General features: G+C 51.1%; 2 protein-coding genes across 10 annotated transcripts in view; one reads left to right on the top strand and one right to left on the bottom strand.

Annotated features, from left to right (window-relative positions):
• Window positions 1-15,759, bottom strand: part of Tmem63b (transmembrane protein 63B) — a 26,993-nt gene extending 11,234 nt beyond the window's left edge. Inside the window, exons 1-10 of one of the 4 annotated variants that reach the window (XM_087566615.1) lie at window positions 15,413-15,759; window positions 9,034-9,216; window positions 8,728-8,807; window positions 8,456-8,494; window positions 7,433-7,523; window positions 5,013-5,050; window positions 3,276-3,418; window positions 3,134-3,185; window positions 2,867-2,975; window positions 2,346-2,416 (exon numbers count right to left, since the gene is read on the bottom strand). In XM_087566615.1, coding sequence (XP_087422741.1) covers window positions 2,346-2,416; window positions 2,867-2,975; window positions 3,134-3,185; window positions 3,276-3,418; window positions 5,013-5,050; window positions 7,433-7,523; window positions 8,456-8,494; window positions 8,728-8,807; window positions 9,034-9,192 — 782 coding nt within the window. In that variant the 5' untranslated portion in view covers window positions 9,193-9,216; window positions 15,413-15,759. 4 annotated transcript variants of the gene reach the window in all.
• Mrpl14 (mitochondrial ribosomal protein L14) lies at window positions 14,562-26,724 on the top strand. Of its 6 annotated transcripts, none has more exons than XM_087565097.1 (4): window positions 14,562-14,647; window positions 21,074-21,222; window positions 25,036-25,126; window positions 26,120-26,578. In XM_087565097.1, exons 2-4 carry the CDS (start codon window positions 21,213-21,215, stop codon window positions 26,484-26,486), a joined length of 468 nt encoding a protein of 155 aa, XP_087421223.1. In that variant the 5' UTR covers window positions 14,562-14,647; window positions 21,074-21,212; the 3' UTR covers window positions 26,487-26,578.

Here is a 26,724-nt window from a genome sequence, read left to right as displayed (position 1 = left end):
ATGTCCCTCTCGCCTGGCCTTTTGCGTCCCGCAGCACATAGTAAGCCCATCACAGAGTGGACCAGGAGGGTGCACTCCTCTGCTGTGCTCGCATCTCTGTTCAGACAGGAGGGTCCCTGTCTTGCACACTCCTTCCTCGCTCAGGAGAGCACCTTAGCACCCACACGATGTGACATCCTCAGACTAGGACTAGTGAAAGAAAAAAATTCTGGTTTTGTTTACTGCTGTATACTGCGCCTTCGCCCAGGGCACGCCATTTGAGGTCTGCATCAGGACATGTCAATGGAAGCTGATAACTGTCCAACTGGACAAGATGTCACTCGACCCTGAGCACACGCTAGTCCCCATCTCGACCTAGTGTGCCCTTACGCTAATGTAAGCTCGAACGTCAAATCATTCTCTCGCCTGTTTTGTAAGCCGTATGAGGCCAGGGCTTGCATGCAGAAGAGGTTCGATATGTGCGTGTCAACCAGCCCATAATAGTACCCACCCATCGTTTAGCTACAGAGCCCTGTAACACAGCTCTGGAATGTGACCTGACCAGATACTGCCTCTGATCCTGCTGAGACACTGCTGCCGAAGGGGTGACAAACTGACCTGCTCCAGGACAATGACTGAACTCTGGTTTGGACCAATAACAGCAGACCTGGACCTCAAGAATAAGCCTCCGGCTGGAGGGATGGCTAGGGTTTAAGACTTCCTTCCAGAAGACCTGAGTTGATCACCAATACCTACCCAGCCACTCACAGCCAGGGGATCTGTCTCCCTCTTCTGGCTTCCACAGGTACCACACCCATGTGGTACACAGGCATACATAGTCAAATACCCATCCATACACATAAAATGAAAATAAGTAAAACTTAAAAAAGAAAAGAATAAGCCCTGAATCCACCTGAATCTTGAGCTGAGATCCAGACCAGTAATGTCCCTTGTCATGGCCACTAGCTGGCTCCTAATCTGGGTCACAGATTGACTTGTCCCTTGTCATGGCCACTGAGCGGCTCCTAGTCTGGGTCACAGATTGACTTGTTCCTTGTCACGGCCACTGAGCGGCTTCTAATCTGGGTCACAGGTTGACTTGTCCCTTGTCATGGCCACTGGCCGGCTCCTAATCTGGGTCACAGGTTGACTTGTCCCTTGTCATGGCCACTGACCGGCTTCTAATCTGGGTCACAGGTTGACTTGTCCCTTGTCATGGCCTCTGAGTGGCTCCTAGTCTGGGTCACAGGTTGACTTGTCCCTTGTCATGACCACTGGCCGGCTCCTAGTCTGGGTCACAGATTGACTTGTCCCTTGTCATGGCCACTGGCTGGCTCCTAATCTGGGTCACAGGTTGACATGGACCAATCTCCGCTGAGACTGTAGACCAGTCCCTACAGTTGCTCTCCACCTTGAGCCTGGGTGACTTTTCACTCAGCTTCTGCTATGGTGACTGATGAGACTCTGGCACTAAGTGAGTCAACATGTGACAGGACCTCTAATGCTGTGTGCAGACGGTCTCTCTATGTCCCTACAGCTGGCCCTTAACCTTTTTAGTTTGTTGTTTGAGACAGGGTCTCTCTCTGTTGCCAGGGTGACCTCTTTCACAGGCCAGGCTGGCCTTGAACTCACAGAGATCCACCGGCCTTTGACTCCCAAGTGTTGAGATTCAAGGTGTGAGCGACCTCGGCTGGCAGCCCTTGACTCTCTACCCCATGGGCTCAGCACCAAGGGGCTGTCCATACCTGAATTACAGAGCCAGAGAGGCAGAAGAACAAGACTCCTCAGACTCCTTCAGATGCCACCATAGCCCACATGCTTTCCCACAACATCTGCATATGCACCAAGTAAGTGCTGCTGATAGATTTGAGGAAGCGTCCACCTCGGGGCCCTGGGCCAACCACCCAGGACCCAGTCCAAGCCAGAGGATGAAACAAATGTCACAGGCTGCACTCTAATGTCACAGGCTGCACCCTGATGTCACAGGCTGTACCCTAGTGTCACAGGCTGCACCCTAATGTCACAGGCTGCACCCTAATGTCACAGGCTGCACTCTTCAGGAGTCCCTCCCATTTCTCCAATTTTCTAATTTTTTTTTTTTTTTAAGTAAGTGCTAGGGGTCAAACCCAAGGCCCGGTGCATGCTAAACATGGCTGTATCCCAAGTGACCCCCTCAGCCCTCTCCAGTTGTCACTCAGTGAAAGTGGGAGACCAGCCCAGCTTGGCATGTGAGGTCTTCCTAGATCTGCCCCGCTCGGTCTGTGTCTTGGACTGCTGAGTATGACTCCAGGGGTGCAAAGATGTTCTTGGGGCTCAGGGACAGGCAAGGGTCTGCAGGCCTGAGGTGGGGTGGGCCAATTACTCACTCGAAATGTTTCTTGATTTTTTCTGACTCTGCGTATTTGGAGATTCCATTGATGAAAAGAGTCCGCTTGACCTGGGGAGAGGGTAGCAGGCTTGACTTCCTGAGGGTGGGCTCCAGAAGAGCCAGAGGTACAGGGAGGGGCTGGGGGTAGGAGCGGCCTGTAGGTGGCTATTCTTTGAGCAGGTCTCAGGGGTCACCAGGTGGGTGGACACTTAGAACCTTGAGGACCTAGCACAGTGACTAGCATTTGGTCCAGGCTAATTAAATAAATGGTTGTAGATGCTGAGGGAGTATTTCTATAATCCTTATCAAGGAAGACGACATTACAACCATCTGACACTACTACCAGCCATGGCCATTCCCCAGGGCTGTACTTAGCATGGCAGGGCACAGGCATTGCCTTCCCAGGACCTCTAGAGAGGCACCCTTATCCCATGTGTAGGAGGGAACCCAGGTAGCCTAACTCTATAGCGGCCACCCTGAAGGCTGATGGGGAAGCCAAGCCGGGCTGCCCTTCCTCACCAGATCATCTTCCTTGTAGCGCATTTTAGAGGTGTGTCTCCGCATGCTGTAGACCGTGAGCAGCAAGTACAGGAAGGCGAAGGAGGTATGCAGCCAGAGGAGGTTATTCCTACGGGAGCACAGGACACAGGGGTCACCATGTCAGCAGGGTCTACCTCTGCTGTCCGCCTGTCCCTGCAGCCTCCTGTCTCTTGCTTCTCCTCTGGACTCCCCCACCCCACCCCACCCCACCCCACCCCACCCCACCGCAGAGCTGCCCAGCCTCACCCTGATTTCAAGTTGGCAATGGTGGTTCTCCCGAAGCTGTAGGCATTGTTCTCTGGAAGGCGGGAAGGAAGAGGGGAGGGTGCTGGGGTCAGAATGGACACCTTCTGCCCCCTTCTACTCCAGCCACCTGGCCGTCACTGACCTAGCAGGTCCCCTGAGAAGTTGACAGGCAGCACGATGCCTACGGAGAGGACGCCCACGACAACCAGCAACCCAATGATGTGTCTTTGGAAGGACAGGTAGTGCACAGCGTCACCCCCACACTTGTCCCGGATCTCATCGTCCCTGCAGGTCATGGGAGGCAGACAGAAGATGCTGGTTAAGAACAGTAGAGACAAGGCTGGAACCAGCCTGTCCCACCCCCCGGCCATCCCTGCTGATGGAACAGCAATAAATGGGGTTGAGACAGAATTTCCCATCCTGATTTCCTGGGAGGGAGGAAGGAGAGAGGGGAAAAGAAGGAGAAGGAGAAGAGGAGGAGGAAGAAAAGGAGGAGGAAGAAGAGGAGGAGGAAAAGGAGGAAGAGGAGGAGGAAAAGGAGGAGGAGGAGGAGGAGGAGGAGTGGGAGAAAACAGGAAAAGGAAGAGGAAGAAGAAATGGAGGAGGAAGAGGATGAGGAAGAGGAAGACAAGGAAAAGGGGGAGGAGGAAGAGGAGGAGTGGGAGGAACAGGAAAAGGAAGAAGAGGAAGAGTGGGAGGAGCAGGAAAAGGAGGAAGAGGAGGAGTGGGAGGAGCAGGAAAAGGAGGAAGAGGAGGAGTGGGAGGGGGGAAGAGCAGGAAAAGGAGGAGGAAGAAGAAATGGAGGAAGAAGATGAGGAAGAGGAGGAGGAAAAGGAGGATAAGTAAGAGGAGGAATAAGAGGAGGAGGAGGAGGAAGAGGAGGAGGAGGAAGAGGAGGAGGAGGAAGAGGAGGAGGAGGAAGAGGAATGGGAGAAAACAGGAAAAGGAAGAGGAAGAAGAAATGGAGGATGAAGAAGAGGAAGACAAGAAAAGGAGGAGCAGGAAAAGGAGGAAGAAGAGGAGTGAGAGGGGGGAAGAGCAGGAAAAGGAGGAGGAAGAAGAAATGGAGGAGGAAGAGGAGGAAGAGGAGGAAGAGGAAGAGGAAGAGAAGGAAGAGGAGGAGGAAGAGGAGGAAGAGGAGGAGGAAGAGGAGGAAGAGGAGGAGGAGGGGGAATAGGAGAAGGAGGAAGAGGAGGAGGAGGAGGAATCCGCAGAGGCTGAAAGTGGCAGCAAAAAGAAGAGCAAGAGAAGAAAGAGAAAGCAAGATTGGGAATGGAGAAGAAAAGACAGGAAGATGGAAGACAGAAATGGGAAGGGACAAGAAGGAGGGATGTTATGGGAGGAGGTTGGGAAGTGGGCAACAGCAGCTCCTTCTAGGGCCTTAAGGCTACCAGGTCAAGGGCCCAGAGCATGGTTAGGGGCCCAGTGCTGACCTGTCCCAGTTCCTGCCTTTCTCAGCGCTCACTGCCTGCCCATGGACTCTGGCTGGATCTCCTGAGTTCTGCCTCCTGGCTGCTGGCTCTGCCTGCGGATGGCTGGCTGCTTCCAGCCTGCCTGCTGCCCCTACCCACCGGCTGCACAGAGGCTGAGGTGGGGGCTCCAGCCCCTGCTCTCAATCAAGCTGTGGTCAGGGCTGGCATGGCTGACCTTGTGCAGGGTGTCACAGAGGAGATGGTGGGTCAGAATAGGTATTGGCGGGCAGGGAGGACAGCAGAGGCCTCTCTGCACCCTCTGCTTGGCCTCTTGCAGTAGGGTGCAGGGCACTGTGATGGTTAGGAGGCCTAAGGCCCTCAAAGCTCTAGCCTTGGTTTTGGAGGGAGGTGACAGGTGCTGAGGTTTCTGTCTCTTTCTCTTTAGAGTGCCCAGGCCATTAACTTACTTTATCCTGAAGATGGCTGTCAGCCAGGAACAGAAGCCCTGGGGAAACAGAGTGAACACAACTGGAGATCCCAGCCTGCCAACCTGACCCCACTTCCCTTTAGCTCCACCCACTAGGTTCTCAGAATTATCTCCAGCCTGTGATCACGAGGACACAGCTCCTATATCCACCCCTGCTACCTGAAGAAAAACCCCACGACCACTACGGTGTACCATCCACGGATGTAGGAGCATCTGCCTAGCGTGCGTGAGACCCTGGTATCTATCTCTAGTACTGAAAAACATGAACGTGTATGAGTGGGGAAGAGGGAGCTGGCTCAGTTAGTAAAGTGCTTGCCTCGCAAGCAAAAGGGTCTTAGAGAAAAAAAGCAGGGTGTGGTGGTACACACTCCCTACCCAGGGGAGGCATAGACAGATGGATCTCTGGGGTTCACCGGACAGACGGGCTAGCTAGCCTACCAGGAAGCCTAGGTCCCAGTTAAAGACCCTGTCTCAGAAAGACCAAGTGGCCTGTCAAGATGGCTCATAAAGGTCCCAGCTGTCAAGTCTGATAGCTGGAGCTTGATCCCTGGAACCTAACACAGTGCAAGAAGAGAACTGACTTCCCCAAGCTGTCTTCTGTCCTCCATACACACAGCTTAGTGTGTGCGTCAGTGCATATGTGCATCATGGTGGGTAAATGAACAAAAACAACCCAAAATCCCAAGGTTGATAGTACCTCAGAAACAACAGTCAAGTCCCCATGTATCTGTATACATATGTACACACACGCACACACACACACACACACACACACACACACACACACATAAACCACACACTCCTCACACACACACTCACACACGTGTACACACACATGCATGCATGCACACACATGCACACACACATGCACACACACGCACACACACTCACACACACACACATCTGGAGATGCAAGTAACTGCAAAACCCTGAGGTTCTATGAGCCAGATGGAATCCTAATCTCTGGCTATTAAGAAGAGTTTGCAGGCTGGCAGGATGGCTCTGAAGGTAAAGGTGTGGCGGCAAAACCTGACATCCCAAGTTCAATCCTAGGGACCCATGTGGTGGAAGGAGAGAGAGTCAAGTTTCTGAAAGTATTCCTCTGACCTCCACATATACAATGTACACATATCCACATACATGTGTACACATATGGTAAATATATCCACAAACTTAATAAGTAAATTAATTAAATTTAAAAAATAGGGCTAGGGCTGGAGAAATGGCTCAGAGGTTAAGAGCACTGCCTGTTCTTCCAGAAATCCTGAGTTCAAATCCCAGCAATCACATGGTGGCTCACAACCATCTGTAGTGGGGATCTGATGCCCTCTTCTGGTGTGTACAGTGTACTTATATATAATACACAAATAAATCTTTAAAAGAAATAAAAAATAGGGCTAAAAAGATGGCTCCCTCAGCAAAGCAAAGGTACTTGCTTCCAAGGCTGACAACTTAAGATCCCATAAGTTGTCCTCTGGTCTCACATATGAGCTGTGTTTTATCCTCCTGCTTCTCATATATGGGTGAGTGGGAGTGCACAGCGCATGAACACACACACACACACACACACACACACACACACACAATGTAAACATCTATACAAACAATCACGGCTAACAAAAACAGAGGGGTCTGCCTAAGCTTCTGCCTCTGTCTCCCAGTCCACCTTGGAGGGAAAAAAATCAAAGGTGCCTGGGCTGCAGGTCTCTCCCTGTCCTCCTTTCAGTCCTGTCTGCAGATAGAGAATGGATGCTTAGAAAGAGGGCCTATCTTCTACCAAGAGAAGGTCCACATCTAGTACAGGATGGGAGAGTGTGCCTTCCATCCAAGGCTGGTTGCCTGAACTCTATTCAAGTCTGGGGGCCATCTGGACACCTATGTCTGGCAGGGACAAGCCCTGTAGCTTGCCATGTACCCTGTGAGTCTGAGGAAGCGGATAGGCACCTCGGCTAAGACTGATGCAGGAGCTCCAGCCCAAATGGGACTGACTAGGTCCACCCCAGAGTGTCAGGATTAGCATTCTGCCTGGGACTAGGCAGGAAACTCCTGTGGCCTGACTGGAGGAAGGGCGGTTCAGTCAGCATTAACCCCCAGCAAGACAGCAGGTTCCTCTGTGCATGGACACCAGCTGGTAACTCTGTGTAACGTGATGGTATCTAAGTCTTACTGCACAGACCCTCACGGCTTATTATAGTTTCTAAAACCACGATCGGAGAAAAAAGGAGGTTTAACCAATAGTGGAGGTGGGCATCAAACTCTATTGTGGAGGACAAAGTTTGGAACTGACAAATGTTAGAGGCTCCGAGCCTGTGCCAGAGGGGCTCTGGGCCTGAGAAGTCCACACTAATATCCCTGATCTTACAGCAGTGTACCCAAGGAAATTGGGGGGAAGACACTCACATTGTCCCTTTGGTCAAAGTCGACAGAGCTGGAGACGGAGGTGAGTCGCTCGTACCGGTCATGACTGTCCCCATGCATAGCAGATGCCACACTGGGGGTGGGGAAACAGAGCAGAGGAAGGTGTGACGGGGGGAGTGTGGGCCTCAGAGGACCAGCTATGAGCACCCAGAGGAACTAAAGAAGGCACAGAAAGCGCAGAGGCTGAAGCAAGAGTGAACTCCCCCTACCCACGCCTCCCTCGAACAGGCCTACTTTAGGCATCACTGGTGAGTGGGCCTTATTCGAAAGGGTGTCTTCATCATTGCCCAGGATAGAGGCTGAAGCAAGAATGTTAGCAGTCCCTGCAGTTCCAAAGTTGACCAGCAGGGGGAGTGGGAGGTGGGCAACAGAAACCGTATTACCCCAAAAGCAAAAGGGAAGTGAATGAAAGGGGGTACCAGAAGAACCCATGGAGGTAGCAAGACTGGAAGATGTCTCCTGGGCAGGACCCTCCCCTCCCGATTCCCTGAGCCATTAGCTGCCACAGCTCCAATTCCAGGCCTACGGACAGAGAGCATAAGGAGTCAAAAAGGCCACAATGGGGGCTCCTTGGGGCAAGGCCCAGCCCAGACCTCCAGACGGAGCATGGAACCCTGAAATATGAAGAACTAGCTGTTGGGGGATGGGAAGCTGTTGGTGACACCTGATCTTGTCTCTGCATCATTGTGCTGGGGATTGTCTAGGGAGTTCCCAGAGGACAGTCCCTTGCCCCTGCCAGTGAAGGCTAAAAAGGCAGGGATACACAGAGGGGATTTTCTTAGGCAGGGAGCCTAAGAGGAGCAACTGAACCAGGAAGGGCAGAGACAAGCTGAGGAGCCCCCTGCTCTGCAAAGCGCACCGCCTGCGTTAATCTGAACCATGAGCCTGCAGAGGAGAAAACTGCAAAAGAGAAAACCAGCGGCTGGCGTGAAGAGAAGAAGCGTGAAAAAGAAGAAAAAAGGAAAGAAGGTTTAGTGTGGATGAGGGGGCTGGTGCCCCACATACTATTCCTGTTCCACTCGCTCTCGCTCCTGCCGGCGAAGCCTGGAAACAGAGAACAGAAAGGGTTAGGTGGGGCAGATGTGAGTCCCTGGAGACCGGTGTGGGACAGAAGCCCAACTAAAGGTCCTCACACCTTCCCATGTTGGCCTAAGGTCTACTAGTCCCTCTCCATCCCCCAACGGAGGGGATGGGAGAAGGCTGGCATTCCCCGTAGGCACTGTGAAACATGATGTTTGTGTGCATAGTGGAGGGAGAAGGCCTCAGCTCTTTCTTACCTGTCTGCATCTGTCACCAAGGCCAGCCGCCCATAGTCCCAGGCCACCTTCCGGAGGATGGAGAATAAGAAGAGCAGGGCCTGAGGGCAGAGAGGAGGAAAGTGGAACAACCGTCTACAGCCAGGGGTCAGAACCTTAACTTGGAAGGAAGGACCGTGGCTTGGATGAACGGACAGCAGTTGGGAAATCCAATCCCTCTTTCTTGGTTGGGTCTGGGAAGGTGGACACGGATCAGAGGTAGAGGGTATTTGCAGGGAATGTCCTGGGCCCAGATGTCAAGGGTGGGCACGGTATGAGGTCACTCACGAGGAAGCACATGAAGTCCAAGGCCAGCACGGTGGGGACGCCCCCAAAGGGCAGGCCCTGTAGGACGGTGCTGCGGATCCGGGCACTGTAGCAATAGTCCTTCGGGTTGCTGCTATTGAGGGCGGCGGTGCCCAGCGTGGCCAGCAAGAACGGCAGCATGGCTGCTACTGCCGCATGGTCCTCCTGGGCAGAGGGCAAGTCAGTCAGCTGGGTTCATCTCCTACCCACCCTGGCCTTGCAAGGTGGGTACAGGGAGGGTTGACCAGCTGCCTCAGTGAGTGGAAACCCTGCTCGTAAGAAACAAGAACCCGGAGAAGAGAAGAATGAATGAATCATGTGGATTTATTTCCTGGCCCCCTCTGGCTACTGCTCTACAATAGGTTAGGGCAGCATACCCTGATCCTACTGGGGAGACCGGGTTCACCTCCAATGTATAGAGAATCTCTCTTAGCAGGAGAAATGAGGAGGTGTGGACACTGGAGCGATGATTCAGCTGTTAGAGCTTTGCAGCTTTCCTAGACGGCTTGGCTTGGGTTCCTAGCACCCGCATGGAGGCTCCTGGTCATCATAATTTCATTGTATCAGAGGATACAAAGCCTTCTTCTGACCTCTGCAGGCATCAGGCATGCATGTGGTGCACACACGTATGTGCGCATGCAGACAAAACACTCACATATAAAGCAACAGAAGTACATTTTAAAATGATGGGTAGAGGCCTGTGTCTATGCCAGGGAATAAGAGTCCAGAACCAACATTATGATCTTCTCAGAAGAGGCCCTAAATTCAATCTCTGGGACCACAATAAATAAATGAAGAATTAAAGGCGGGGGGACTTCTCTGCCTTTTGGCTAAGTTTGTGTGAAAAATATGAAAAGAAAGTCAGAATGAACAAATGTGCTTAGAGTTTTTAATTCTGTTAACCTCCTCCACACAACCACCTTCTAAACAGATGTTGAACATCAGAACTGCTCCTGTATCTTCGGAGCAGAGCACTGGGTTGGAAGGCAGGTAAAAGAGCCAAACGTCAGGGTCGGTGTCACCATGCTGGCCCCTGCCACACCTGCTTTTCTCCACCACATTTCCAACCCAACTTTCCTCCCTTCTCTCCAACTAGCTGTACAGGGGAAAAGAGGGGTGTAAGGACTACAACTCCCAGAATGCTGTGCTTCTGTCTATGGAGCAGAGCAGGCTGGGAATGCTGTGCCCTCCAGCCAGCTTTTCCATTGGCAAAAGAGAGGGAAGAGTGGGCGAGGCCTCTAAAGGCCCCCAGCAACCACTGTACTACTGTCTTGCCTGGTGCCTGCCTGGTACCCTGCCACAGCCTTTGTGCTCTGAGTGGATGAAGGGCAGGAGAGAAGGGAAAGGGAAACCAGTTGGAGCCCTGGGCTCTGGAACTGCTTGGGAACAAAGCTGAGCAGGGCCCTGGGGAGGTTCACCGGCTAAAGAAGTGTGGCTACAGCAGAGACAGCTACCACGGCAGCACAGCTCTCCACTCCCCCTCCCGCCTTCACCCTACTCAGGGGCCCCTGGGGGCCCCTTCTGCTGACAACATGGACTGTCTGCCTCAGGGAGGGTCCCTAGGGAAGAAAGGCAACCAAACAGAAAGAACAACAAATCTAGATGAGGTGACTAGTAAGTTGGAAGCAACTGTCTGTCCCTCAGCCCCCTAGGGCGACCTAGCAGTCCTGGGGTCCCCTCTTTCCATTCAAACATCCAATCACACAGGGGAGGAGCCAGGAGCTCTCTAGGAGGATGTGGGCATTGTTTGTGTGTTTCTCTTGGTCCAGAGGAGTCTTTCCAAAGCCTGCTTCGGCACAGAGCAGGGAATAACGCCTTGCATGTGTTATTCAGGCTCCTTTTTCTGGCCCAAAGCTGCCTTTAAAACCACACCAGTTTAATCACTGTAGCAAGTACCAGCTATCCAGTGTCCATTGTTTGAAGAATAACAATATATGGGGCTCCGGCTGTAGCTCAGCTGATGACAACACTGACTTCTCTTGAAGACAACAAGGATTCAATTCCCAGGGCCCACATGCTGGCTACCAATTCCAGCCCCAGATCTGACACCCTCTTCTGGCCCCTGCTGGTACTGCACCCACATGGTACACAGACACTTGCAGGCAAAACACTCCTACACATAAATACCAAATCTTTTTTTTTTTTTTTTTTTTTTGGTTCTTTTTTTCGGAGCTGGGGACCGAACCCAGGGCCTTGTGCTTCCTAGGTAAGCGCTCTACCACTGAGCTAAATCCCCAGCCCCCCAAATCTTTTTTAAACAAAAGACTAACACACACGACTGCATTTAATCCTCAAACATCCTGTGCATTGTATCACTGTCATTTGAAGATGTGAGTACAGGGCTCAGAAAGGTTAAGGACTTTCCCACAAGGTCTCCAATAAAATGATGGCGCTGAATTCAAACCTAAGTCAACTTCTACCCCGAGGCGGAACCCTTCGCAGGCGCTTTGCAGATTGGCCTAGAACAGAGGAAGGTGTAGCGGGGCCTCACTCTTCCAATCTGTAACAAAGAAACACCAATGTGGCTTTCACAGAGAGGTAAAAATGTATCCAGAGTGGGGGAAGCAGGCACTGTCTCTGTCTCTCACCAAGAGACACTGCTTTCACAGAGAGGTAAAAATGTATCCAGACTGGGGGAAGGAGGCACTGTCTCGGTCTCTTTATGTAGCCTAGGCTGATCTCCAACTTCCGATCTTCTGCATATATGGAAGTTTCATAAATAAAATACTTATTTTGTTCTTGGGCCAGTGAATACAAGGAGTCCAGACATATGTTCAGATATATCAGTGTGCTCATATGTGTGTCTGTCTGCATAGTGTGCTAGATAATTACATGATAGTGTGCAGAAATAAAGGGACCGGTGGCCTCTGATTGAAGGAATGTGTGTACACATGTGCATGTGCGCCTGCGCGTGCGTCTGTGTTGGTGTATATATTAAGATAACATAGATGCTGAAATGCCAGGATAGGTTAAAGGTGGGTATAGGTATTTTGGGGAGGGAGGCTCTCATTAGTCCTTTCCCCCACACAACCACCCCCTTTTTTTCTTTGAGACAAGGTCTCATGTATTGCAGACTGACTTTAACTCTTGCTCTGAAGCGGTGGATGATCTTAAATTCCTGTCTCTGCTTCCCAAGTGCTGGAGCTCCAACCTAGGGCTTCACAGCTACATCCCCAGTCCTAACGTCTCTGAACTCCAGGAACTTCAGTGCCTGTTCCCACCCTTGTCCATACTCTTTTAATGACCCCCCCCCCCGTTCCTGTCTTCTCTACTCTGAAGAAAGATGGAACGTTCCCGGAGCTTCTACAAGATGTGGCTCTGTTAGGGTGGGTGAGAGTTTCCCAGGATCCAACTATACAGATCCTCTCCTGCACCCAAGGCAAGCAAGGCACACCCAGATCACCCAGCCACAGGAAGGAAATAGGGACCAGGGAGTGGAGCAGGCAAGGTCATGAGGTAGGTAAGAGGTGGAGTTGGGCTGGTAGCTTTGCTACTTGACAGGGTGACTTCGAGCTCTTTAACTATAGGGGTGGGGTTGCTGGGTTGTGTCATCCACGGTGGCAACTGCCTTCAAATCCAGCCTAGCACTGGGGAGCCGAGCAGAGGACAGGAGTAGCAGGCAAAGGTTCTCCCAATCTAGACAAACCTAGCCAGCTGTGAGCCCATTTCTCTAGTTGGATACTGAAGTTGGTATTGTATAGGGATGGGGATTTTAGCTTAACCAAGTCAAGGTTGTCATTTCACTAATAAAAGCTGTGTTATAGATAAGAAATTAATTTTTCTTGGTTTGTTTGTTTTCCTTCTAGAGTTTAGAGCTTCTTCAGGTTCTTAACAACAGCAGTGAATAAGAAATTAACTCTTAGAATGCTATCCCAGCCTCAGTCTTCCAATCTGTAACAAATACGGCCAGTTTTGTTTGGCTTTGGTGGAACTCAGAGAAAGGCAAAGGTGTATCCATTGTATCCACCGGGAGGGGGAGGTCCTCCCCCAACTCTTCAGAATCTCACTATGTAGCCTAAATGGAGCGTATGCTCCACCACACCTGGCCTGTCTTACTTTTAATCTGTCCCAGGCAGGATTTCATGAAGCATTTTGTGAATGTTACTACTTGCCACCCCTTACAACCCCAGTAGGCCACTGAGGCACAGAGATGGCAAATAACTTGGGGAAGGTCACACAGCAGTCTCTGATAGAGCCAGAGATCCGCCCAGACAGTTTGCTGCTCCTGCCAATAGGAGAAGCCACTGGCAGGGCTCTGAGGGCTATCAGTACCAGCTCCGAAGAAGAACGCCATGCCTGATAGCTACAGGTTTGCCTTTTGTGGCTGATCCTTGACTCTGGTGTGGGGTTTGTGGGTTCAAGTTCTGAGGCAGGGGGAGAAGACCAAGGGCACTATGATGAAACACACTTGACTTTTTATTCAGGAAAGGGTACTTAACCAGCTCAAGTCCTTCCCCTATAAAATGGAGACAACTCAGCCCTGTGGCTGCTTGAAAGATTAAATAAAATTAAAAACAAAACAACACAAACCACCAAAACTCTCAGGTCACAGCTCGTAAAACAAGCAAGCAAACAAACAAAAACCACCACCACCACCACACACACACACACACACACACACACACACACACACACACACACACACACATGCACGCACACAGACCAGCTGTTTAAGGCAAACATGCTGGTATACACCTGGAAGATGGAGGCAGGAAGATTAGGAGTTCAAGGCCAGCCTGGGCTAAACGGCATCCCGTGTCAAACAAAATAAAACACAAAACAGCTGTTATTAATAAGATATAGACTCCAAGAGGTTGCTTTAGTGGAGGAAGGCTGGTTAAGACCGAAATAAAACATATAATTTCATGATAGGAATAGAATAGAACTCCTCAGTGCAGGGAGGGTACTTCCTCTACATTAGGGACTCTCTCACCAAGTCCCGGATGTACCTCCATCCACCTGCAGTAGGTGGGATGGGACTCCAGGGGAGACTGATAGGTCAGGAAGTTCAGAGATCTGAACCCATTATAATCGATCAACTGTCAGGCCAAGTGCCAGGCTATTTCTCTGCTTTTAAACTATTGGATCCCAAAGACGCACCTCGGAAGGAGGTGGTAATAACTAATCAGACTTTTAGATAGAAACAGAGGTTCAGATGAGTTAAGTAACTTGCCAAGGTCGCACAGCTCAAGAACAGCAGCGCTAGGATTTGAACCCAGTTTCCTGTTACTCTGCTGTACTTGGAAGGAATTTGTACCGATGCCAAAAAGGGGTTCTTAGCTACTTATCACCCATCTTCTGCCTCAAAACATCCCCACCCTCCTACTCGCTCACTCACTGGCCAAGACTTCAACAGCAGGCCCCAGCATGTGCTACCTGGGACATGCCAGGACGTAGACCCTTTGGTACCCGGGAGGACAAAGGTACTGCCAGCATACCCACCACCTGAGCCTGGCAGCCACTCCCCTTCCCCTCCTCTCTTATATCTGGAAAGCAGAGGGCTGTGGGCCCCTGTTCAGGAGGTGTTGGGTACAATCTTATCCACCCCGGACTACTGCAGGCCGCGAGGAGGTTCAGGGTCAGGGAGTGGTACTAGGTAGGGAGCAGAGCCCCAAGCCCCTTTGGGCAATGGGCTGACAGACTTCCGATCAGGGGACCAGGGCGGGTAGCACACAAAGCTCCAAGGGCAGCCAGCCCCTCTGACCTCTCTTCCCCACTTCCCGGGCATCCTTGTTTTTTCTGAGCAACACAACGACTAGCTTTGGGACAGTCCGCACCAGGCGGTCAAGACGGCCGGGAGGGACAAAGCGCGCCCCCTCCCCCTCAATAGGGCCTTTGCCTACTCCGGATTCGCATCTGAATCTTCTCCCCACCTCACCCTCCAACGCAGGCCCGGGCGGCTCATGAATGAACTGCTCTGTGTGGGGCGCAGGAGAGGACATGCTCCCCGGGCCGGCCGCCCTCTCCAGCCGGCAAACCAGTCCCCACCAGGGCTAGGACAGCCACCGGTCTGGTGCTAGCACCCTTGAGCCCTGCCCTTTGCCCAAGCCTGCACCCCTTGTTTGAGGCCAGCTTCGTCCCCAGCAACAAGAGAAAGAATAAAAAAAGAGACTGAGGGCATCGGACTTGGCGACCCTAGAATGCAAAACTCGGGGGCGGAGGCGGGTGGTTCCCTTCAGCGGTGCCGGCGGCTGGGGAGCAGCTGGGACCCGAGGAGGGCCGCGCACCTGGACGGAGCAGGTGGAACTAGAGTGGCACTCGAGGGCCGGGACAGAGGGGTCCCACCCCTTGGGATATTCCGGCGGGGCGGGGGCAGAGGAAAGCGCACATCTGGAGCCCCGACAGGGGTGGGAGGACTCACATCTGGCCAGGGACGGTGCGGGTTTGGGGACAAAGCGTGCCTCCGTTGGGTCCTGTGGGGCCCGGGCACCTCTGGGTCCCGCAGGAGGTGGAAGGGAGGGGACGCGCAGCTGAGTCCGGGTGCTTTTTTTTTTTTTTTTCTCTTCCTTGGGGTGGTGGTGAGATCCTATGAGCCAAGTAAGGGGTGCTGGGGAGGGGTCCGCGTACTCACCCCTAGGCGCAGACTCGGCTCCGACTCGGGAGCCCCGGCTCCGGGCGGGGCGGGGCTGGGGAGGGGGAGGGGGAGTCGCTGGGCGGCTAGAGCTCTGGGCTCCTGCGGCGGCCGCGGCAGCGCGTGGGGGAGGGGGAGCAGAAGGAGGGAGGGGCGAGGGCGGGGGCTCCCGCAGGACACGCCCCCACGCCGTACACGTAGAAAGTGCGCGCGCACTCACGGAGCACCACTGGCGCGCAGGCGCAGCGTGCAGGGCGGGGCCTTGCAAGCGGGGTCCTTGGCGGGAGATTCCCAGGCTGTCAACGCGGTACGATGGGGGATCAGGGGGCACCTCGCTCTCCTCGCGCTACTTCTTCCGGTTTCTTCTCTGCAGTGGGGGAGGCGCTGTCGGGGATGGGGGGAGACAAGCCATACTGGGCCCCTTGGAAACCCGGGGTTAAGTGAGAAGGGTTCTCACCCTTCGCGAGGCCTCAGATCTAGACCCTCTTGCCTCTCTCGCGTCCCCGATGCGCTCACCTGCTTACCCAGGTCCTGGATTTAGAGAGAGTCTCGGGGAATGGTGGCTGCGGCCTAGCCTGGGCTAAGTGGCTTAGACCGCTTTCTCTGACGCGTCTCCTACAGTTTTATCTGCTTCTCTCTCCTGCTAGGTCTGGAGATGAGTTTGCTGGAAGCTTCTGTGGTGTAAAGAGGGAGGGAGTCCTTGCTTTCGCTCTGTCAGACTGAATGACTCCTTTGGCCCAGGGGATTCCCAGACCTCACCTAGCGGGGAGGGAGTGTTTAAGACTGGAGAGATGGAGAGGCGGAACGCCCCTTTTCTGTATGTCACCACACATCACAAGCACAAAGACAGGACAAACACCACCTGTTTAATTTCGAAGTCTTAAAGGGTACAGAGGAAATACTGCTTCCCACTGTACGCAGTCAGTGAGCTTTACACGCTGAGACGTTAAGGGACTAATCGTGTAGCGGTCAGTCACCTTGTTGTTACTTGGGAAATGGTGGCACCCAGGGTCTTGCATCACGGCTGGACACTACCTTCCTGGTCAGTGTGTGAAGTATGTGGATATTCAGCTGTAAGATTTTGTCTGTTGAAGTGTCTTTCAGACACTTCCATGAGCGACTTGGAAATCAGTTTAGTAGATCATGGCCGTGTGTGTGTGTGTGTGTGTGTGTGTGTGTGTGTGTGTGTACGCGCGCGTTGTGCTTACAGTAAGTGTTTTGTTTGGGACACAAGGGCATGGGAGTGTATTAGGTGTCTTATACTGTTTCTGTGTGTTGTAGAAAAGTTTGGAAAAGTATTGATCTCTTGTATACCTCATGCTTTCCTCAGCTTGAGTGGGGCTTGCCAACCATAATGCCAGATGTAGGCATGTATTCAAGGTCATCCTTAGCTGCTTTGGGTGTGCAAGGCCAGCTTGAGATTGCCTGAGACCATGTCTCAACCAAACCAAACCAAACATACAAATTCCCTAACCTGGAGCATTTTGTCGGTGATAAGAAAAAAATGGAGGAGTGGTTGTCACTGTAGACTAACTAGTGTCAGGAGACTGTAGGTCTGGGTTCTGAGAAGCTGTATTGAGTAAACAGTTTTTGATGGTCTGGGTGGTAGTGGTGGCACAAACCCCCCAAAAACAAAATTAAGGACTTTTGCATCATCCAAGATTCTGGGCATATAATAGCATGCCACTTGAGAGATGAACTCAGGAACCCAGAGCTTGAATTCCACTTTATTATTTTTTTAAAGTAGTAGAATTTTAGAAACATCTTCCAGTGATCTCCAGAAGTCCCCAAATCAGCTTCCCAGACCCTCCACCTCCAACTCTGAGATACCCCTCATCAGAACTATTTGGGCTCAAAGTGAATTTTATTGTTCCAGGGAGTGAGCCTTGCTAGTTTTCCACAAATGCACACCCAAATCAATACAATTATGCAAAAAGTCCCACAGGAAAGACAAATCCAAGAACCCCTGTGGGTAAAATGGATAACCTGTTTTATATTTTTTAAAAAATCCTTTTTTCATTAAAAACTACTTTTATTTATTTAGTTTTTCTATGTATTTTTTGTTTTGTTGTTTTTGGTTTTTGGGTGTTTTGTTTTGTTTTGTTTTTTTACAGGGTTTCTCTGTGTAGCCCTGGCTGTCCTGGAACTCATTCTATAGACCAAATTGGCCTCAAACTCAGTGATCTGCCTGCCTCTGCCTCCCCAGTGCTGGGATTAATGCAAAAAAAGTCCTTTAAAGATTGCCTTGATCTGCTCCTCTGTTGTGGACAGTGATGTCCACTGTCCCACATGGTCCTGCCTAAATGTATTTTTCCATTGTTTATGTTACTTGGTTCTATGGTAGCTTGGGAAGGCCTCAAGAAGCCACAGTATAGGTTTTTATTTTATTGGTTTGCCTGTTTTTGTGAGACTTATGACCCTTCTGCCTCTGCCTCCAAAGAGCTGGGATAAAATGTGTGTACCACCCCACCCTACTTCAGTCTTCAATCTTAGAGGTTGAAGGTTTATTTAGTATAATTTTATAGGTATGTTAACAATTATAGTCAGTGTTCAAGAAAGGGCTGTGATTCAGGGCTCATATATTGTTCTGGATTATAAAATGTGAGGTCCCAGAGGAGGTGTCAGTAGGGAAATAGAGTAGGAGGACCCCTGTCAAAACACTTAAAAATCATGTATGTTCTCAGAAGGTCAGGAAGCACTTTCTTGTGTCTCCTTTAAGCTGAGAAGACTTGGAGGACTGTGTGGTTTTCGAGGGAGAAGGGGGAGCCTTGTGATAGAGGAGTGAGGCCACTCTTCCTGGGCCTAGCACAGGACACCAGCTGTTTTACTCTGTAAACCAGAAGGATTCCCCAACTGGAGTGGTCTCTCCCCTAAATGAAGCTAAATCACTTTGATATTGAAGCGGCTTTACTGTTCCCAGTGACCCCTGTTCACTGAGACCTGGAGAAGTGATTTCAAGGTCACAGACTTCTCAGAGAGGAGTGGCTGGTGCTGAGAGATGAGTCCTGCCAGTAGCATTTCCTCTTTGGTTCTGACTTTGCTGTCCTGCATTCCTCTGGCTACCTGACTTCTTATTCCTGGCTCCTTGCCACTGCCTTAGTTAAGTCCTCAGAGAAAGTTAAACATAAGATAAAAACTGTACACCAAGTTGAGAAAAGTTCAGTGGCAGCTGTTGTAGAAATTGATCTTTGTTAAAGGGAGTTATTAAAGGGAGCTCTGCTCATTGGTAGTGATGCCGGGAGAGCTCACACCTGGGCAGGTGAGTCAGATCGGCCTCTGCTTTGCTGTGGTTAATAATAATAATAATAATAATAATAATAATAATAATTTAATTAATAATGTAATTATAATTAGTAATTTTTAAATAATAATAAGAATAATAATTATTATTATTATTGACAGGATCTTACTGTGTAGCCCTGGCTAGCCTGGAATTCAATATGTGGACCAGGCTGGTCTTGAACTCAGAACAGCCACTTGCCTCTGCCTCCCAAATGCTGTGATTATGGGATGAGTCACCACGCCTGGCCTTGGTTGTTTTGCTGTTTGTTTTCTTTTCTTTTTGACACAGTATCATGTAGCCCAGGCTGACTTTGAACTTGTATTTGGTTTTGGTGACGTTTTTAGTGGGTAGAACTACATTTGAAGCATTCCCCTGCCTTACAGAGTATACTGGGGTAGGATCAAGTTTGAGCTCTAGTCTGGACTGGTTGCCTTATAACCTGGGTGGAGTGGCAAGCAGTGGTGCCATTTCTGATTTCATTCCTCCACCTGCAAAATGATGCAAGCCCTCACTGGGCCAGCCTCCTTCAGCAGGTGCCTGTTCTTATTTGTTTTCCCGTTTCCAATGGATCCAAAGGGATGAAATCATCAAAGACGGTGTTCTGGCGGGGATACTTTGAGAGTTGCAACATGTTAGACTTGTATGAGATTAAATTATACACACAAAATAAACTCCTGAAAGAGAAAGAAAGTGGGCCAGTAGGGAGACAATAACAAGTGTTTAAGCAACAAATACAAGTATTTGTTGGGTCAAAATGAAGAGAAGGATTTGTATGGGAGCATGGTGGTCTTTTATGACTCTTCAGAGTGGCCAGGCCTTTGCCTTTTCCTGTTTAACATGATTTATTTGTTTATTTTTGGAGACAGGGTCTCTGTAAAGTAAAGCTGGTTTAGAATTCCCAGGCTAAAGGTGATTCCCCTCTGCTTCTGTCCTCCAGAGTGCTGGGATAGAAGGTGCGAGCCGGCAGGCTTGGCTTGGAAACAATGTATGCCCGTTGTACTGCATAATTGTATAGGGAGACACTTTGCTGGTTACTTTGTAACTGAAATTCAAAACCCAAGTAATACCTGCAAAAGATGGCTCCGCTAAGCAACAACATTCTTATGCACAAGTCTGAGAACCTGAGTCTGCTTCCCAGAACCTGTAAAAGGGGAAGGAGAGATCTGACTCCACAGTTGCCCTCTGCATGAACTCGCACACCGGCAGGCACACAGGCAGGCACACAGTAATAAATAAACATCCTCAAGTAACCGTGCTCCCCGCCCCCTACAAAGCATTCCAAGTTTAGGTGCTTCCTTGGTTGTTCTTCTAGCCCTAAGTATGAAAAGTAGCAAAAATCCACCAGACCCAACTAACTGAAAATAAGCCCTCTAAAGCAGTGGTTCTCAACCTTCCTAATGCTGTGACCCTCTAATACAGTTCCTTATGTTGTGGTGACCCCCAAGCATAAAATTATTTTCATTGCTACTTCATAACTGTAGTTTTGCGACTGTTATGAATTATAATGTAAATATCTGTGTTTTCTAATGGTCTTAGGCAAACCCTCTGAAAAAAATCATTTGACCCCAGAGGGGTCATGACCCAGGTTGAAAACTACTGCTCTAAGACATCAGAAGCCTGGATACATAAAAAAGTCAAGCCAGGCATAGTGGTGCATGCCTTTAATCCCAGCACACAGGAGGCAGAGGCAGGTGGATCTCTGAGTTCAAGACCAGCCTAGTCTAAAGAGCGAGTTCCAGGACAGTCGAGGCTACACAGAGAAACCCTGTCTTGAAAAAACAAAAAAGAAAAAAGAAAGAAGTCAAGCCACACAAACACACATGGACAGTCTAGGCTCTGTTTGACAGTCCCTTAGCTGTAGCCATGTGCCGATAGCTGCTGTCCACCCTAGAGTACTAAGCAGGGCAGGTACTGGTCTCTGCCCCCAGGGAGCATGCATTCCAGTGGGAGGTGCGTGGGTGAGCCTAGTGCACGCCTCACCACTCTGCATCGTGATGGCGAGTTTGACAACATAGGAAAGGGGCTTACATCTCGGGTGGAGAAAATCATCTCTGCCCTCCTGCCCTTTGAAGGAGAGGTGGGGATCACAGCCTGAAATGGGAAGATAATGCTTTGAGTTGTCCAGAAAGTCACATGAAAGGCCACCTCTGGCATTGGAATCTTCCCAGGAACCTGGCTCCATGTAAAGGAGTGTCATAGAAGAAATACTGAAGACCATCTGGGCAAACACAAGGCTTAGAAACAGACACACAGCATTCTTCGTGCCAGAGTCTACCAAGCCTCAGAGCCTGTCTACAGGATGGGCTCATGCTAGCAGGTAACACAAGGGCCTGTTAAGAGTTCTTTTTTTTTTTTTTAAGATTTATTTATTTTATATATGAATACACTGTCACTCTCTTCAGACACACCAGAAGAGGGCATCAGATCCCATTACAGATGGTTGTGAGCCACCATGTGGTTGCTGGGAATTGAACTCAGGACCTCTGGAAGAGCAGTCAGTGCTCTTAACCGCTGAGCCATCCTCTAGCCCCTGTTAAGAGTTCTTTGAGGGGGTTGGGGATTTAGCTCAGTGGTAGAGCGCTTGCCTAGGAAGCGCAAGGCCCTGGGTTCGGTCCCCAGCTCTGGAAAATAAAGAAAAGAAAAAGAAAAAGAAAAAAAAGAATTCTTTGAAGTCCCTTGCTGCCCATGGCAACTCCCAACCCCCATCCAAAGCAGTTATATAGTGATGGATGGACAGTGTTCACACTAGACTGGGATGTACTTCCCGAGCCTTGCAGACAAAGCATGGGCTTCCCCAACCACTAGCACCATCTTGGCACCAGGGGGCCCTTAGAGGGATTGGTTCCCTATGAAGTCCCCATGTCTCATCAATGTGGGGGGGGGGGCACCTATCTTATTACTGCTCTCCTACTGTTTTTCCGGACCTGAGATCTTTTCCCAGCGAGTGAGAAGCAGGTGAGTGTCTGCGACTGTGCCTTCTGGCCACAGCAGTGCTTTTCACCGCTAAGTCAATTGCAGTTGAGGTCAGATGTCACAGTCAGTACCTTAGAAACTGAAAGTAGTCAGTTAAGAGAGTTGAGGCTGAGCAGTGGTGACACACACCTTTACTCCCAGTGCTTGGAGGCAGAGACAGGTGGATCTCTGTGAGTTCCAGGACAGCCACGGCTACAGAGAGAAACACTGTCACACGAAAAATGTTGAAGCTTTCTCTGTAGGCCTTGTGCCTGGTGGTAGGGCACAGAGCTCCTGCCTTCCCAGTACCTGTGGCCATTTGAGGTGTCCTAAGTGTCTGAACTTGGGGTAGTAAGCAGCAAGGGGTCTAACGTTCTAAGAGCCCAGTGCAGAGGCGAGGTTCGTGTGACCTCAGGATCGACAGTGTGGGCTGTGTTCAGTTCATCTGGAATAGCCAGGGGCTCATCTCTGGGAGTGAGCCTGAGGGCCTGCTGGCATTGGCGGGCACAGCTTAGCTGGGGTTTGACGCCACAGGCTGGCTTCCCATCAGAGATGTGGGTTTGTACACGTTTTTAGTTATACACAGAGCATGAGCTTTTCTTGCTACCTACACCACAGATTTTCTTTAGAAAATCTTAGGGGTGGGAAGTCACTAAGTGCTCTCCAGACACAGTCAAGGGCCTGGGTGCAGTCCTAGTGCAGGGCACAGCTGAACCTTAGGTCAGACTGAAGGGAGTCCTCCTCACCTGGTATTTCAGGTCCTTCAGCAGCAGTGAGGAGCCTAGGGTCAACGTGGACGTATGTCAGTGTTTTGGTTTTTGAGATGGAGGTCTATCTGTAGTCCCCTGGCTGTCCTGGAACTTGCTTTGTAGACCAGGCTGGCCCCAAACTCTACCCAGGGTTCCTGAGTGCAAGGATTGAGGACATGTACCACACCTGGCAAATGTCAGTATTCCTGATGGAACCTGAGTTTGTTAACAGTTGGAGAAATACTAATATTTACTGTTGCCATGCTTACTCTGGCCTGAGTAAGTGTGAGAGTTCAGGAAGCTGGTTACTGTGGTTCAGATTGTCACTCAGCCATATCACCGTGGCCGACTTAAATTCTCTGGCCTCGTGGGGAGGGGGGAGGGAGAGGTCAGTAGTGTGTGCTGTAGTGCCGTGAGTTAATGAGGCGACAGTGCCATTTAGCCTAGAATGTGGCGTGATATAACTGCCTCAACAATAGTTCAAGAGAACAGAGGGACCCGGCAACTCAGAGTCTAGGGGTGCAGAGGGCCTGAGGCTCTATGTAGATTTCTAAAAGTCTCTGTGCCTGACTCCTCGTCTTTGAAGTGAGATGGGAATTAGAGAGCTAGGGGCAGGTACGCAGCCTGGGCTGGGCCCACCGAATGGCTCTTGCCTGGGCTCACAGTTGCCCAGGAGCTACTAAGCTGGGCTCATGTGTCCAGTGCTCGGGTTCCTGGGTTAGCTGCTACCTGCTTCAGGTTGTCTTCAAGTTGTGGGGTAGCCCAGCACTTCACGGGTGTCCCCAGGAGAACACTGAGGTGCTGGGATTTGCGGTAAGGCACCAAGTGCCTGGCATTTGTGGAATGCTGGCCCATGGAAGCGAGCGGTGAATTCTCCCCACCACCTTTATTAAATAGTCTTCTCTGTGGCGCCTTGAAGCCTCATGAAGAAAGCTGTGTGTAAATACTCCAGTGCACAGGCATGGCTCTGTGGGGCTCTCCAGCGGTGCCCTCTGCAGCTGGGCGTCTGGATGGAAGAGCTGGCCCGCACACAGCTGGGGTGCCCGCCCGCCCGGTGGGATCCCTTACCATGCTGCAGTGATGCTCCTGCCCTTCAGGACCTTTCAGCGTGTGCGTGTGTGTGTGCGTGTGTGCGCATGTGTGTGTGTGCGTGTGTGTGTGCGTGTGTGTGTGCGTGTGTGTGCACGGGCACCTGTGTGTGTGTTTGTGTGTGCGTGCGTGTGTGCATGTGTGCATGTGTGTGTGCACGGGCGTGTGTGTGCGTGTGTGTGCGTGTGCACGGGCACGGGTGTGTGTGTGCGTGTGTGTGTGCGTGTGTGTGTGCGTGTGTTTGTGTGTGTGTGCACGGGCACCTGTGTGTGTGTGTGCTTGCGCATGTGTGGGAACTGGACTCCCGACTCCTAGATGCTGTAGTGCTGTTTCCTGTTTGGGGATGTTTTTCCATGCTGTGGGGGAGACTCACCCAAATATAGACTTTGGTCAGTGCTTTGGCAAGGGTGGCTTTGGCCCTACTTCGCCGACCTTGGGCTCTACAGGTGTCCTGGCATTCGAATTTGGGGGAAGGGTGATCCGTGACCAGCGGCTTAGGAAGCTGCTCAGATGATCAACGTTTTCACCCCACTTCAGCACTAGGCACTGAACCCAGGGCGTGTGCAAGCACCCTACCACTGAGCTATATTCTCAACCCTTTAAAAAAAGTATTTATTTTTGTTTCACGTATACTAGTGTTTGCCTACGTATGTGCCTGGTGCCCAAGGAGGCCAGAAGATCCTCTGCAAGTACAGCTGGTGCCCTTAACCATCGAGCCATCTCTCCAGCTCCATGCTCTGTTTTGTCTTCTTTGAGTCAGGGTCTCATGTAGCCCAGGCTGGCCTGGAACTCACCAGGTAGCTCACAGGTCTTGAACTTTTCATTCTCCAGCCTAGGCCCTCCACAGGCTAGGATTTCGGGTATAAGCCATCATACCTGACTTAGTAGTTTTTAATATGGGAGCTCACTCTGTTGTCCGGCCAGGTGTGGAATGTGGATCCTCCAACCCAGAATAGTTGGGATTACAGACCTGTGCCTCCAGGCGTGGCTAATCCACTTTCTTCCTGGGTGCTGAAGTGGCACTTTCAGAAGGCACGCTGGTGTCAGGAGAGAAATGGCATTCACTTTCTCGACCCCCTTGGGAAGTCGTGGCTAGCTCGGGTATGCAGAAAGACTACGTTTTCCTGGGGAAGCTGAGGGCGGTGGGCGTTCTCTATGCTGGTCTGTTAGAGCTGACCTTCGGGGAGTGTGACTCAGCAGAACTGGGAGCTGGAGTTCTGTCTGATCATCCGTGTATCTCTCAAACACCAAGATTCTTGTTTAGTGACTGATGACCTTGTGCTCCTGTGTCCTTCCACACAGGTCCCCAGAGAAAACAGCCTCTGTCCCTTTTCTCGCAGGTTTGCCGTCTTGGGACCCCATGGCCGTCCTTACTGGGCTCTTTGGCTCCTTTGCCTATGTCAGAGGAGCCGTCAGCCAGCGCTGCTTCAGGTAATTCTTAACATCTGGTTCTCAAGACATGTCCCTGGGTAAGCCTGCCACTCTGGCTGGATCCTGTGGCGACTAGAATGGGAGAGGAAACTCAGAGCTGTCAGGGTCAGCACCGGGAGAGTGAGGGCAGATGTGAGGGAAGAATGGCCTGTGGAGAAGCTGTCCACCTGCAGTCCCTGCCAGTTCCTCAGAGTGCTGCTCTGAGCCAGTCAGTCCTGGGGCTTGTAAATCCCTCGAATTTTGAAAAATTCACTCTGTGTGGTGTGTAGGAGATGGAACTCCCAAGGGGGCAAGACCGGATCTACCCCTAATACTTTTCTGTCCCTGAAAAGGAGCGGGTTGGGAGGGTGGCCGTGCTGGAAGACGTGCTCTTATTTCCCATGTTCGAAGGCTAAGGCAGGAGGCTCACTTGGTCTCAGGAGTGGGGCAATGTGGAAGACCCATCTCTATTAAAAAGCTGCTACCTTGACACTTTCTAGTTTCTGCCATATTGTGTCAGGGCTCCCCCAGAATAGACTCTCCAGGTTCCCAGACTCTGTGAGAACAGGGAAGCAGGACCTGGGGAAGCAGGTTCTGCAGGACCGGCGGGGTGAGGCAGCCTATGGCCCTCCTTGACTTTCAGAAAGCGAAGGCTGGAGATGAAGTTTGCCTGAGGTTTCCTATCACAGAAAATTTGGAATCTTGGCACCCAATAGAGGCTCTTAGTTTCATGAGAGAGTAAACAGATTGGCCTCAAGCCTGTGATCCTCCTGCCTCAGCTTCTCAAGTGCTAGGATTACAGGTCTTTGCCAGCAAATCGTCTCAGAAGCTGTCCATTATAATAAGGAATTGGGTAGTTAAGACTTCACAACCCCTGACTTTTTGTCTTGGTTCCTGGGTCACCCTGCTCAGTGTGTACATGTGTGTATATGCATGTAGCTGACACGTACCCTCCTGCCCTCTGAGAGGCCCAGAGAGATCTCTGTCACAGACTGACTTTTTCCCTCCCTTCAGCACCTCTGGGAGCCTCAGCGCAATCCAGAAGATGACTCGGGTCCGAGTAGTGGACAACAGTGCCCTGGGCAACACCCCCTACCACCGACCACCCCGATGCATCCACGTCTATAACAAGAGCGGGGTGGGCAAGGTGGGTGACCAGATCCTGCTGGCCATCAGGGGGCAGAAGAAGAAAGCACTCATCGTGGGCCACCGCATGCCTGGCTCCCGAATGACTCCAAAGTTTGACTCCAACAACGTGGTCCTCATCGAGGACAATGGCAACCCTGTGGGGACTCGAATTAAGATACCTATCCCCACCAGCCTCCGCCGGAGGGAAGGAGAGTATTCCAAGGTGCTGGCCATCGCTCAGAACTTTGTGTGAGCAGAGCGGCTCTGAGCTGAGCAGCCATTCCCTCCACACTGGTGACAGTGTCCTGGAACTGAATAAATGTTTTGATGTCTGTTTTCTTCCTATGCTGTCCGAGCTGTGGTTGTGAGGTGGGTGACTAAAGCAGTTGAATGCTGGAGTCCTCCCTAGATTCCAGGAATGGCCTGGGCTTCTCTTACATCTGACAGCCTTGGGCCTATGCAGACACAACTGCTTCTTGTCTCTTTTTTTC

The sequence above is a fragment of the Rattus norvegicus genome, chromosome 9 (genome assembly GCF_021556685.1).
Source record: "Rattus norvegicus strain SHRSP/BbbUtx chromosome 9, alternate assembly SHRSP_T2T, whole genome shotgun sequence".
Lineage (NCBI taxonomy): Eukaryota > Metazoa > Chordata > Mammalia > Rodentia > Muridae > Rattus > Rattus norvegicus.
The sequence above is the reverse complement of the archived record's forward strand: the minus strand, read 5'-3'. Positions and strand labels throughout refer to the sequence as shown.